Source organism: Oncorhynchus kisutch, linkage group LG27 (assembly GCF_002021735.2).
Source record: "Oncorhynchus kisutch isolate 150728-3 linkage group LG27, Okis_V2, whole genome shotgun sequence".
Lineage (NCBI taxonomy): Eukaryota > Metazoa > Chordata > Actinopteri > Salmoniformes > Salmonidae > Oncorhynchus > Oncorhynchus kisutch.
In genome coordinates this window covers 20,535,010-20,546,675 of record NC_034200.2, presented here as the reverse complement: position 1 = coordinate 20,546,675, position 11,666 = coordinate 20,535,010, and the positions used below count along the sequence as shown (strand labels likewise).

Here is an 11,666-nt window from a genome sequence, read left to right as displayed (position 1 = left end):
GATGAACTATAGTTTTAGGGTATGGGTATGGTGCAAAACCAGTTTATCACACACAGGCATGCAATGAAATATATGGCTGAGAGAGTACAATATTTAATTCATCTGTGAATTGAGGTTTAGATATCCAGATCAAGAAAATACAATACTAGTCTGCTAAATACTATTACTATATCAGACTACAAAAGTTCCCACCTCTAAGTAGAAAGTATGAGAGAGAGATAGAGGGAGAGAGAGGGAGAGAGAGAAAGAGAGAGAGAGAGAGAGAAAGAGAGAGAGAGAGAGAGAGAGAGAGAGAGAGAGAGAGAGAGAGAGAGAGAGAGAGAAGAGAGAGAGAGAGAGAGAGAGAGAGAAAGAGAGAGAGAGAGAGAGAGAGAGAGGGAGAGAGAGAGAGGGAGAGAGAGAGAGAGGGAGAGAGAGAGAGAGAGAGAGAAAGATAGAGAGAGAAAGAGAGAGAGAGAGAGAGAGAAAGAGAGAGAGAGAGAGAGAGAGAGAGAGAGAGAGAGAGCAAAGACTGACTTAAGGGATTATGAAGCGTCAGTTTAGACAATTCTTCTCTTCCACATCAGTCAAAGGAAACAAAATGCTTTACTACAGGTGCATAGACTAGTCAGGTATCAGCACAGCAGGAACTACAGACTGTCTAAAAGAATACAGTGCCTTTTGGTGAACAGCGTTTTGTGGGACAACTTTGGCAACAAATGTATTCAAGAGATGAATTCTCAAGCTGTCACGTTGTTGCCGGTTGCCATTTGGAAAGTGAGAAAAACAGAAGGCAAATGAGGAGCTGATGAAAACAAGAGGATCCGTTGGGGATGTCACATGGATATAAACAAGGTATTTAATGTCCGTCTAATGCTTCAGGGAACAAGATTTATGGATGGATTAAAAGGGACATTCTGAGACATCTTCCTCAAGTGGCTTTGAAACCAGAACAAATGTTTGATTATGTTCTAGTTGGGGATTGTACTGACATCTGCTTCTTCTACAAGACCTAGCTAAGTATTTACATTTTGAATGAGGGGCAATTAATATTGATATTGTGGTGTATTCTAATAGGAGGTTAAATGGTGCAGATCACAGAGGACCCAGGTGGAGGTGGAGGGACCTTGTTAAATGTTCAGCAGAATGGGATTGTCAGGGGTCGCAAAGATGAGGAGTCGTCTATATTGTCGGAGACGGTCGCAGGCAATGAAAATGAGGATCCTAATGAGGGAGACAATGAGGAAAGCAACTATTACGACGATGACGACGATGATGTCTATCAGGAATTTGAAGAGTTTGACTTTGACACATTGCCAGATCTGCCGAATGATACCAAGAGTATTGACTCTGATAATTCCTTCTATCCACCCGATGACTCTCTCAAATACAGGACTCCCAGCCCAAACACCCCCGAACCTCTGTCCTTCTTCAAGGCATGCTCCAATAACAATTCCATCATAGTGAAGATTATGATAAGGCAAGGGGTGACAAAGGAGGAAGTGAATGAAACAGACAAGAACAACAGAGTATGTTCGTGGTGTCATTAAAGAAATTAACTGTTTTTTGAAACTTATATCAGTAATTATCAAGTAAAGGCCCGACTGCACAAACATATAACATTGTTTGTGTTCCAATGTCCACACTAGAATCCTAGTGTGGACATTGGAATGAAGCAATGCATAATGCTTTCTACATGGCATGCTAGCACGGACATTGGAACTTAGATATTTGTAAAGAAGGTTTCCATGAGATCTCCACCAATCAGGAATTGGCTTTATAGTGATTTGATAGAACAGCAGAGATTTTAACTAGGAATTCTTTTTCCAGGCTTTCTGTATAGGGCTGAGTGTCATATAGGGCCCAAATTGTGCCATTTCTGTAGACAGTGACAATCTCAGAGGAATACTCAGAGCAGTTTGTTGCCCTGAAACAGATGGGGGTGTGGATTGCAGATTGAGCAGTGTAGGCACCTCAGAGGAAGATGGGGAGGACCATACTCCTCAGTAAATTTCATAAAAATAAAAATAGTGAAACATTTAAAAAGTCATCATTATTAAATAAAACTATATTAAATATATTAACGTCACCAAATAATTGGGTAAAACACAATTGAAGGTCTACAGTGGCCTCAGCAGCACCATGGCGTAGACGGAGGACAGCTAGCTTCTGAATCTATTTCAATACAAAACCTAGGAGGCTCATGGTTCTCACCCTCTTTCATAGAGTTACACAGTAATTATGACAACTTCTAGAGGACATCCTTTAACCTATCAGAGCTCTTACAGCATGAACTGACATGTGGTCCACCCTATCAAAGGATCAGAGAATAAATTAATCTAGTACGGAAAGCATACACTACAGCTAGCAAGCTAGCACTGAGAGCTAATAGTTAATAGTTTTCAACAAATACATTTCTTCAAAAAAATGTATTTACTTAGCTAGTAAATGCAGCTGGATACTTTAGCCTTCTCATAAACCCGGCTCAAACCGAGAGGGATGCTCCGTTATCTAGCTGGCTATGGCTATCCAACACTGGAACTCTTCAATGTCAAGGTAAACTTTTGGTTTTATTAATTTATTGCCACCGGGGCTTGCCGGTGTAACTGATAAACTGCTTGCTAACCGTACACTGTACTGCATGATTGTAGAGAGTTTACTAACTTGTTAGGTCTAGTAGCTACATTGACTTGATGTTAGCTAATATGGTGACAATGATGTAGGCTGTGTGTAGCGGTTAGCAGTTCTGATATGAAGGTTTGGCTTGGAATGTTTTTTTTTCGCTTGGTCACAGACAGCTGATGTGTTGTGCACTGAAGTCCACAAGCAAAAGGAAATGGTGAGAGGAGGAGGGCGTGTAGATGCGAGAAGGAATTATCCGACGATCAAAGGGATCATGCTGTTTATATGTGGCTGTTTTGAAAGTGAACTGTGTTTCCGTGTGATCAGGGGTGTATTCATTCTGCCGATTCTGTTGGAAAATGTTGCTTAAATGGAAGCAAACAGAACGAAACAAGGGTAAATATACCTGAATTTGTCAAATAGAAACTCTCGTTTGCAACTGTTGGACTAATGATTACACCCTAGATCAGCTAGATACAGGCAAGATTGTGCAAGGCAGTATTGAATCTGTCAATGTCTGTCACCTTGGTTACTCAAATTTCTCTCAACTTGTGCACCTATGTTTTAAACTTTCATTCGGCTAAGTTGTAGCAACCTCATGATGTGTATAGGAAAAATGTGAGTATCATATAAGAGCCTAAACCTATTGATGTTACATTGATCTGGGTGAATGGAATATGAATGACAGTCATTCAATATGTTGTAATGGAAATGAGTTCATGTTCATCCCCAAAATTATTTCCCTCCCTTATCTTAAACGTCACCGACCGCCACTGAGATTGAGATAGAGTTGAATCAGCTCGCAATCATGGCTGAGCTTTCAAAAGGTTCACCCAAGGTATCAGGGTGCAGCTGGACAATACCAAGGACGAGGATGGTGCTTCAAATAGCTTATTCTTTACAACATTAATGACCATCATGTGTACCCAACAGGTAGACATTAGGGTTAGACCCAATACAATATTGAATGTGTTTCTCACTGCTGTATCCTCTTAAGTGGTAAAGCAATAATACCAGGGATATAAGTAGCCTACGCATTCAGCGACTATTATTGTACATTATATTCTAAAGGTGTTGCTTGTAGATACAGTAGGTCCCTGATTTCCCCCAGTAGCTGGTAAAACTGAGATACTAGGCTCGCCCACTGACCTGTTTATTCCCTTCTCATGGGACATACGAATACAGTACAAATGAGGGGAGAACTTTGATGTCATGCAACACTTAATGGTACGAGTGTCTGGATCCATAAAAGCAAGAAATGCTCTCAGTTGTTTCATGTTACAACCTCCACTGGCATGACATGAGCCCCAATGTGTAGTCTGTGTAGATGTAAACGAACCCACACACAGCAGTGTTTTCAAATCAAAACAAACTGAAGGTGCACTCTGTTTGAGCAGATTAAGAGATAATTTTTGGCAAATCTAAAATGGCAGTTTTTCCAATTCACCTAGACAGATAGTCAGTGTTGGAGAAGCTACTCTGGAAATATTGTTAACCAAGCTACCAATTACTTCGCACTGGAAGAGTTAAGCTACACTAAAGGTAACCTTTAAAAATATATAGTTTATTTAACTTAAAATATTTTGAAAAAGCAGTTCACTACATCCAAACTACTTGGTGATAAATGATCATATCTAAATCTGAAATGTCACAGACTATAAATGAACCACTCTGGAGTCAGATGTTAACAGAATGGGTCATTTAGCCTATTAAACACAAGAACTATGTTTCAAGTGAGAATTAGGAAGGACTGATGCCAAAAAAGAAAGGAAATTCTTGCCTACTTAACCCATGTTTTATTTTTGGCCAAAAAGTAGTGTAGTTCCAGTAGTTAGCTACACTGCTACATGGCAAAAAAAAGTTATTAACTACTGAAAAAACAACCACGGTTTGAATTTCGTTCAACTACCACAAAGCAAAGAAAGAATAACTAGTTGAACTGCATGTAGTTCACTACTCCCCAACACTGCAGATAGCGGGTCCAAGATGATGTTCTCCCTTGGGTTGTTTATAGATGGGGTGTTGTTGTCAGATATTTTCACTTTGAATTCCTCTTTGGTCCCAAAGCTGCGTTCTAGGCCTACACCAGAGACCTTTACATCAGTTGACCATGTAAGCCCTAAGCAGTGAGAATACTTTTGAATTTGGGGTTTTCATTATGAGTGGGCATAACGCTTTGTTTACAGTACACAATGTCTAATGAGTTTTCTTCAGATGACTTAGGGCTCTATTCAATACCTAGTGCTGAAGATCCACTTTATTGTGCGATTGACAATTAAAGGCAATGTTCCCGCGGTCGCGGAGACTGCAGTCACATAAACACTGTATATGTCGGCTTAACTGGAGATGACCTTGACCTTTTTACATGGAATTTCACTGATACTTCCGCAATACTGATTGAATCCAGCCCATACCTGTGATTGGTTGTACAGTAGCCTTGGGGACTGGGTTTTTCCCCAAATCCAGAAACTGAGCCCTTGAGCCACTCTTGCATACTGTTTACTATACGGTCATTATGCTATCTCACCATAGGTCTGGTGGACTGTGATTAGTACTGTAGGCAGCAGCAGGCAGATGGTTCAGAAAGCTCCAGAAAGACTATTAGCTGAGACTTAACTTGGAATTTCCTAAGGGATCAGTAGGCCTGTCAGTTGGCATCTCTGACATTACCCTCCAATCATACAGGTTTATCAGTGTCGCTCCACGTATTTGTTTATTTTGTTAGGTAAATTGTTTCTCAAAGACCCCCAAAGATAGATAGTTTCTTAAATCAGCTCTCATTTACAAATGAGACTACCCACTGTCATATTCTACACTGTCAACACAAGTCTAGCACCACGCACCTAGAGCTAGAGTAGCTTTAAACATGCTTTAAAAAGCAGAGCTATTTTTTATTTAACCAGGCAAGTCAGTTAAGAACAACTTCTTATTTACAAGGAAAGCCTAGGAACAGTGGGTTAACGTCCTTGTTCAGGGGCAGAACAAGGCTACATGGCGCCCCACCTATTGATCCAATTGACCCTGTGAAGCAACTGTGTTGGGATAATGAGCACTGAGACCACCGACTTAAGACCATCAGTGTAACAGTGACCTCAGAGTCCTGGGTGGGTGAGCTTGCTTTGTGTCCTTAATTAGCTACAATGTCATTAACAAGCACTAGCAGTAGTCAGTTCTGGAGATGTGTATCTTTCTTGAGATCTAAAGTAAACAAGTGATGTGCCGGTAGTTGTGTGACTTACTATACCTTTCGAGTTGAACGGTGTGGCACTGTGTGTCAACAGAGTCACCAGAAGGCCACTGACTTATTATACTAAAGCAGTAAACATACATCCAAAAAGAGGTATGTGTCACTGATCTTTGAATGTTGTGTTTTTCAGAATGGGCTGATAGTAGCCTGTTACATGGGCTGGGTGGATGTGGTCATAGCGCTTTCTCAGTGTCCCCATATCGATGTCAACTGGCAAGACAACGAGGGGAATACAGCCCTCATGACAGCTGCTCAAGCAGGTAAGAATCTACAGATGTTTCAATGCTGGGAGGTTGGTTGGTTCCTACTTCCTAGTACAGTATATTTTGGCAATGTGTCATGAAATATAATGAAAATTCTAAATGAATATCCAGATTAAGACAAACGTTTTGATCTGATAACATTGAGCAGAATTAAAAATGGTTAATTGTGAATAAGGTGAATAACACATTTGGTTATTTTTTTAACACCAGGCCACATTATGATATCCAGCTACTTGATCAACTACTTCCCCAACCTGGACCTAGAGCGTAGGAACTGCCATGGATTCACCGCTTTGATGAAGGCAGCCATGCAAGGGAGGGCAGATGTTGTTTGTTTGCTCATGATGTCAGGTAGAGCTAAGATATTTAGTTTTCCTATATACTTTCTCCAATGTTTACATTATCTTTATTTTGTTGCTAGGCCCACTGTGATGAAGAATAAGTCTGTACAGTTACAGATGTCGGATCTTAATCTACTTTTGTTGCAGAAAAATGTCCTGCGCATCAGGAAATTCAAATGAGCCTCGTGATTTAGATACTTTCACTGAAAAGCCACAGTTCTCTTTCACCATATTCAGGAGCAGATGAGTGACTCGGACCAGTGCCAGCTATCAAAATCATCCTCCCTATCTTGCGGTTGTCATTAGTTAGCGCAGCCACAAAGTCCAAATTGGCTATATCGTAAAGATTCATGAAAACAAAAATGTAATTTAACATTAGGGTATAGCAGTGTGGTTAAGGTTAGGTTTAAAATCAGATTTTAAGAAGAGAAATTGTAGAAATAGGCGGGGTTTAGCCATAATTATGACTTTGAGGCTGTAGTAATTAGTGATGACCCTCTTTCACTCATTAAAATGTTAAAAGCACCAGACAGAATATGAATAAATGTCCTATTGCTACTGTAGGCATATGCATCCTATTCCTGCAACATTCAAGTGTGCATTTATCTGAAATGTATCCATACACATCAACAACTGAACCAGTATCTGGGCAAAGGAGGCGATGAATAGGATAGCTACACTACATGACCAGAAGTATGTGGACACGTGCTCGTCGTTCATCTCATTCCAAAATCATGGCCATTAATATGGAGTTGATCCCTCCTTTGCTGCTATAACAGCCTCCACTCTTCTGGGAAGGCTTTCCGCTAGATGTTGTAAGATTCCTGCAGGGACTTGCTTCCATTCAGCCATAAGAGCATTAGTGAGGTCAGGCACTGATGTTGGGCGATTAGGCCTGGCTCGCAGTCTGCGTTCCAATTCATCCCAAAGGTGTTCGCTGGGATTGAGGTCAGGGCTCTGTGCAGGTCAGTCAAGTTCTTCCACATCGATCTCGACAAACCATTTCAGTATGGACCTCACTTTCTGTATTGGGGTATTGTCATGCTGAAACAGGAAAGGGCCTTACCCAATCTATTGCCACAAAGTTGGAAGCACATAATCGTCTAGAATATCATTGTATGCTATAGCGTTAAGATTTCCCTTCACTGGAACCATGAAAAGCAGACCCACACCATTATTTCTCTTCCACCATACTTTACAGTTGGCACTATGTATTCGGGCAGGTAGCGTTCTTCTGGCATCCACCAAACCCAAACATCTCTGCAGCACTCCACCAATCAGGGCTTTATGGTAAAGTGGCCAGACGGAAGACACTACTTAGTGAAAGACACATGACAGCCTGTTTGGAGTTTGCCAAAAGGCACCGAAAGATTCCCAGACCATGAGAAACAAGATTCTCCGGACTGATGAAACCAAGATTGAATTCTTTGGCCTGAATGCCAAGCGTCACGACTGTAGGAAACCTGGCTCCATCCCTACGGTGAAGCTTGGTGGTGGAAGAATCATGCTGTGGGGATGTTTTTCAGCGGCAGGGACTGGGAGACTAGTCAGGATCAAGGCAAAAAATGAATGGAGCAAAGTACAGAGAGATCCTGCTTCAGAGCGCTCAGGACCTCAGACTGGGGCTAAGGTTCACCTTCCAACAGCACAACGACCCTAAGCACACAGCCAAGGCATCACAGGAGTGGCTTCGGGATAAGTCTCTGAAAGTCCTTAAGTGGCCCAGCCAGAGCCCAGACTTGAACCCGATCGAACATCTCTGGAGAGGCCTGAAAATAGCTGTGCAGTAACGCTCCCCATCCAACCTGAGAGGGCTTGAGAGGGTCTGCAGAGAAGAATGGGATAAAATTCCCAAATACAGGTGTGCCAAGCTTGTAGCGTCAAACCCAAGAAGACTCGATGCTGTAATCGCTGCCAAAGGTACTTTAACAAAATACTGAGTAAAGGGTCTGAATACTTATGTAAATGTGATATATATTTTTAATATACATTTGCAAAAAATATATATATGTTTTTACTTTGTCATTATGGGGCATAATGTGTAGATTGATGAGGGGAAAAAACTATTTAATACGTGTAACATATCAACATTTGGAAAAAGGCAAGGGGTCTGAACACTTTCCGAATGCACTGTATGTATATGCTCTTTCCATGACATAGACTGACCAAGTGAATTCAGCTGAACACTATGATCCCTTATTGATGTCACCTGTTAAAACCTCTTGAGTGTAGGGGACAGTATTTTGATGTTTGGATGAAAAATGGGGGATATCAACCAGATTCCTTTTCCTATGGCTTCCCCATGGTGTGAACAGTTTTTAGACATAGTTTCAGGCTTTTGTTTTGAAAAATGAGCGAGAAAGATCACATCGAGTCATTGTATGGCTGGGTGCCAGCAGCGTTTTGTATGCCCAACAGCTTGGTGCAGCCATTTTCTCTCTCTCTACTATTGAAAAAGATACATTCCCGGTTGATATATTATCGATTATATATTGTAAAAACAACCTGAGGATTGATTATAAAAAACGTTTGAAATGTTTCTACGAACATTACGGATACTATTTGGAATTTTCGTCTGCGATGTCGTCACCGCTCGAGCCTGTGGATTTCTGAACATAACGCGCCAAACAAATGGAGGTATTTTGGACATAAAAATAATCTTTATGGAACATAAGGAACATTTATTGTGTAACTGGGAGTCTCGTGAGTGCAAACATCCGAAGATCATCAAAGGTAAGCGATTTAATTTATTGCTTTTCTGACTTTCGCGACCAATCTACTTGGCTGCTAGCTGTTTGTAATATTGTCAACTGAGAGAGATGTTCTTACATAAAACGCTTGGTATGCTTTCGACGAAAAGCTTTATTGAAATCTGACACACCAGGTGGATTAACAACAAGCTAAGCTGTGTTTTGCTATATTGCATTTGTGATTTCATGAAAATTAAATATTTTTAGTAATTTAATTTGAATTTGGCGCCCTGCAATTCAGCGGTGGTTGACGAAAATGATCCCGCTAACGGGATGGGTGCATCAAGAAGTTTTAAATTCACTTCAATGTGTGGATGAATGGGAGGAGGCAGGTTGAAGGAGGATTTTTAAGCCTTGAGACAATTGAGACATGGATTGTGTATGTGTGCCATTCAGAGGGTGAATGGGCAAGACAAAATATTTAAGTGCCTTTGAACTGGGTATGGTTTTAGGTGCCAGGAACACCGGTTTAAGTGTGTCAAGAACTGCAACACTGCTGGGTTTTTCATGCTCAACAGTTTCTCGTGTGTATCAAGAATGATCCACCACCCAATGGACATCCAGCCAACTTCACACAACTGTTGGGAAGCATTGGAGTCAACATGGGCCAGTATCCTTGTAGGTGCTGTCGACACCTTGTAGAGGACATCTTAACGTTTCTAGTGAACCTAAGGTTATGAATCAACTGTCAAAATGTAGTTAATGAACTGGCGCTTAAGTGGCCATGCAGTCTAAGGTACAATGTAGGTACGGTACTGCATTGTATTCAAACACTGCTTCCAGCTTCCCCCTGGTGGTGATTGCAAATATTTTTTCAGATAATCAAATGCTCCTGCTGCATGATTCTATTCCTCCTGTGATGAAATTGGTCAAGTTAAGATCGACATCTGTAACAGCTCCCATAAATATAAACATTTAGAAATGACAATTGAATAACAATGCATTCAATGCTTCTTCTTATTTGTGTATTCCCTCTACTAGGAGCGGATGTGGAGGCGAGGGACTACAGCCGCAAGATGACCTCCAGGGAGTGGGCTTTGTTAACATGTCGCTATGAGACGGGCTATCTGATGATGCGTCTGATGGCCCAGCCATGCGCCCAGCAGTTCTGTGACTCCTACAAGCTGGAATGGCCCATGCTGCAGGAGCTAGTGGCCCAACGCCAGGAGTCCAAGAGCTGCTGGCAGAAGGTGGCAGACAAGGTCTGCTGCAGGTTCTCTCTCCGCATGAAGACGGACCCCGTGGACGATGGTGTGATGGACCACATGGTACGCATCACTACCGCTCTGTCCAGCCCATTGATCGCCACCGCCTGCCACACTGTGGCCCCAAGAAGTCCCCCCTGCATCGGGAAGCGGCGCTATGCCGTGCCAGAGATCCTCAGGAAGCAGCGAGTGGACGAACTGAAGTGCCTGGGCCCCGAGCACTTCAACAACAACAAGAAGCTGTTCAATAACTCCCGGGTGCAGTTGGTTCCTAAGAAGAGGGACCGGAGGGCCAGCCTGCAGACCCAAATGTTGCAAGAGGTTGCGGTGGCTGGTACTTCGGCTCTGAGGCGCACCAGCTTGCTGCCCCTGAACATGATGAGGAGGAGCAGTGTCAGGCCGGGCATTGTGGTCCCCAAGGTGAGGCTGTGCAAGGTCCCCTCATGGCCCAACCCTGAGAAGAGAAAAAAGAGCAAGGACCCCGAGCTCCTCCAGCTCCCCAAGTGGAGGTACAAAGAGGCCAAGGAGGAGAGGAGGAGGCAAGAGGAAGAGGGGAAGAAGAGACGTTTACCCACAGTGAGGATGCGCTGAAAGACTTGAGCTACGAGGAGAGGTCAAATTGCTTTTCAAGAGCCTTGGGGTGCGAGCTAACCTTTAACTGTAATTGGTTCTGAACTGAGGAGATGAAGTTATCACCAGCGTTTTAGATTTTAAAGACTGTGCCACTTGATTCAGCTGTAGCCATGGAGCACTATCTTTTCCTGTCCTAGATTGGTTACTCTGTTTCTGGCTTTTGACAGTAATGGGGAAGGAACACTTGGCTTGAACTGTGTACTCATTGTGAGGAATTCATAATTGAACTTTTATGCAGATGTAGTTTTGTATGCATTCTTCCATTTTCTTCAGATTATGCATTTCTCCATTCAATCTGCATTTCTTCAGATTATGACTGTTTGATATCTCCATTGTTAAAAGGATAACTCAAACACACACAATACTTTTGCACGTTGTTTATTGTGTCAATGTTTTGGTCAGAGACCTTTTCATCTCCACCAAAAAAATGTATGTTTGTCTGGTGGATATGGTCAAAGCAGATAATACACAAATCAGTTGGTTGTATGTACAGGTAACTGACAAAATAAAGTGTCTTAATAGGGCGTTGGGCCCCAACGAGCCAGAACAACTTGAATTCACCTTGGCATAGATTCTACAAGTGTCTGGAACTATATTGGAGGGATGTGACACCATTCTTCCATGAC

General features: G+C 42.1%; 1 protein-coding gene across 1 annotated transcript; it reads left to right on the top strand.

Moving 5' to 3' along the window:
* The first annotated feature begins 570 nt into the window (after window positions 1–570).
* LOC109871538 (ankyrin repeat domain-containing protein 33B-like) lies at window positions 571–11,397 on the top strand. The gene is made up of 4 exons (XM_020462426.2): window positions 571–1,508; window positions 5,979–6,108; window positions 6,322–6,462; window positions 10,184–11,397. Exons 1-4 carry the CDS (start codon window positions 1,065–1,067, stop codon window positions 10,996–10,998), a joined length of 1,530 nt encoding a protein of 509 aa, XP_020318015.1. The 5' UTR covers window positions 571–1,064; the 3' UTR covers window positions 10,999–11,397.
* Window positions 11,398–11,666: the final 269 nt, after the last annotated feature.

Excerpts from the sequence above, each read along its gene's own strand:
- LOC109871538 (XM_020462426.2), top strand. The coding sequence starts at position 1,065 with ATGGTGCAGATCACAGAGGACCCAGGTGGAGGTGGAGGGACCTTGTTA. Across the intron at positions 1,509-5,978 it reads AAACAGACAAGAACAACAGA|AATGGGCTGATAGTAGCCTG; the intron begins GTATGTTCGTGG and ends TGTGTTTTTCAG. Across the intron at positions 6,463-10,183 it reads TTGTTTGCTCATGATGTCAG|GAGCGGATGTGGAGGCGAGG; the intron begins GTAGAGCTAAGA and ends TCCCTCTACTAG.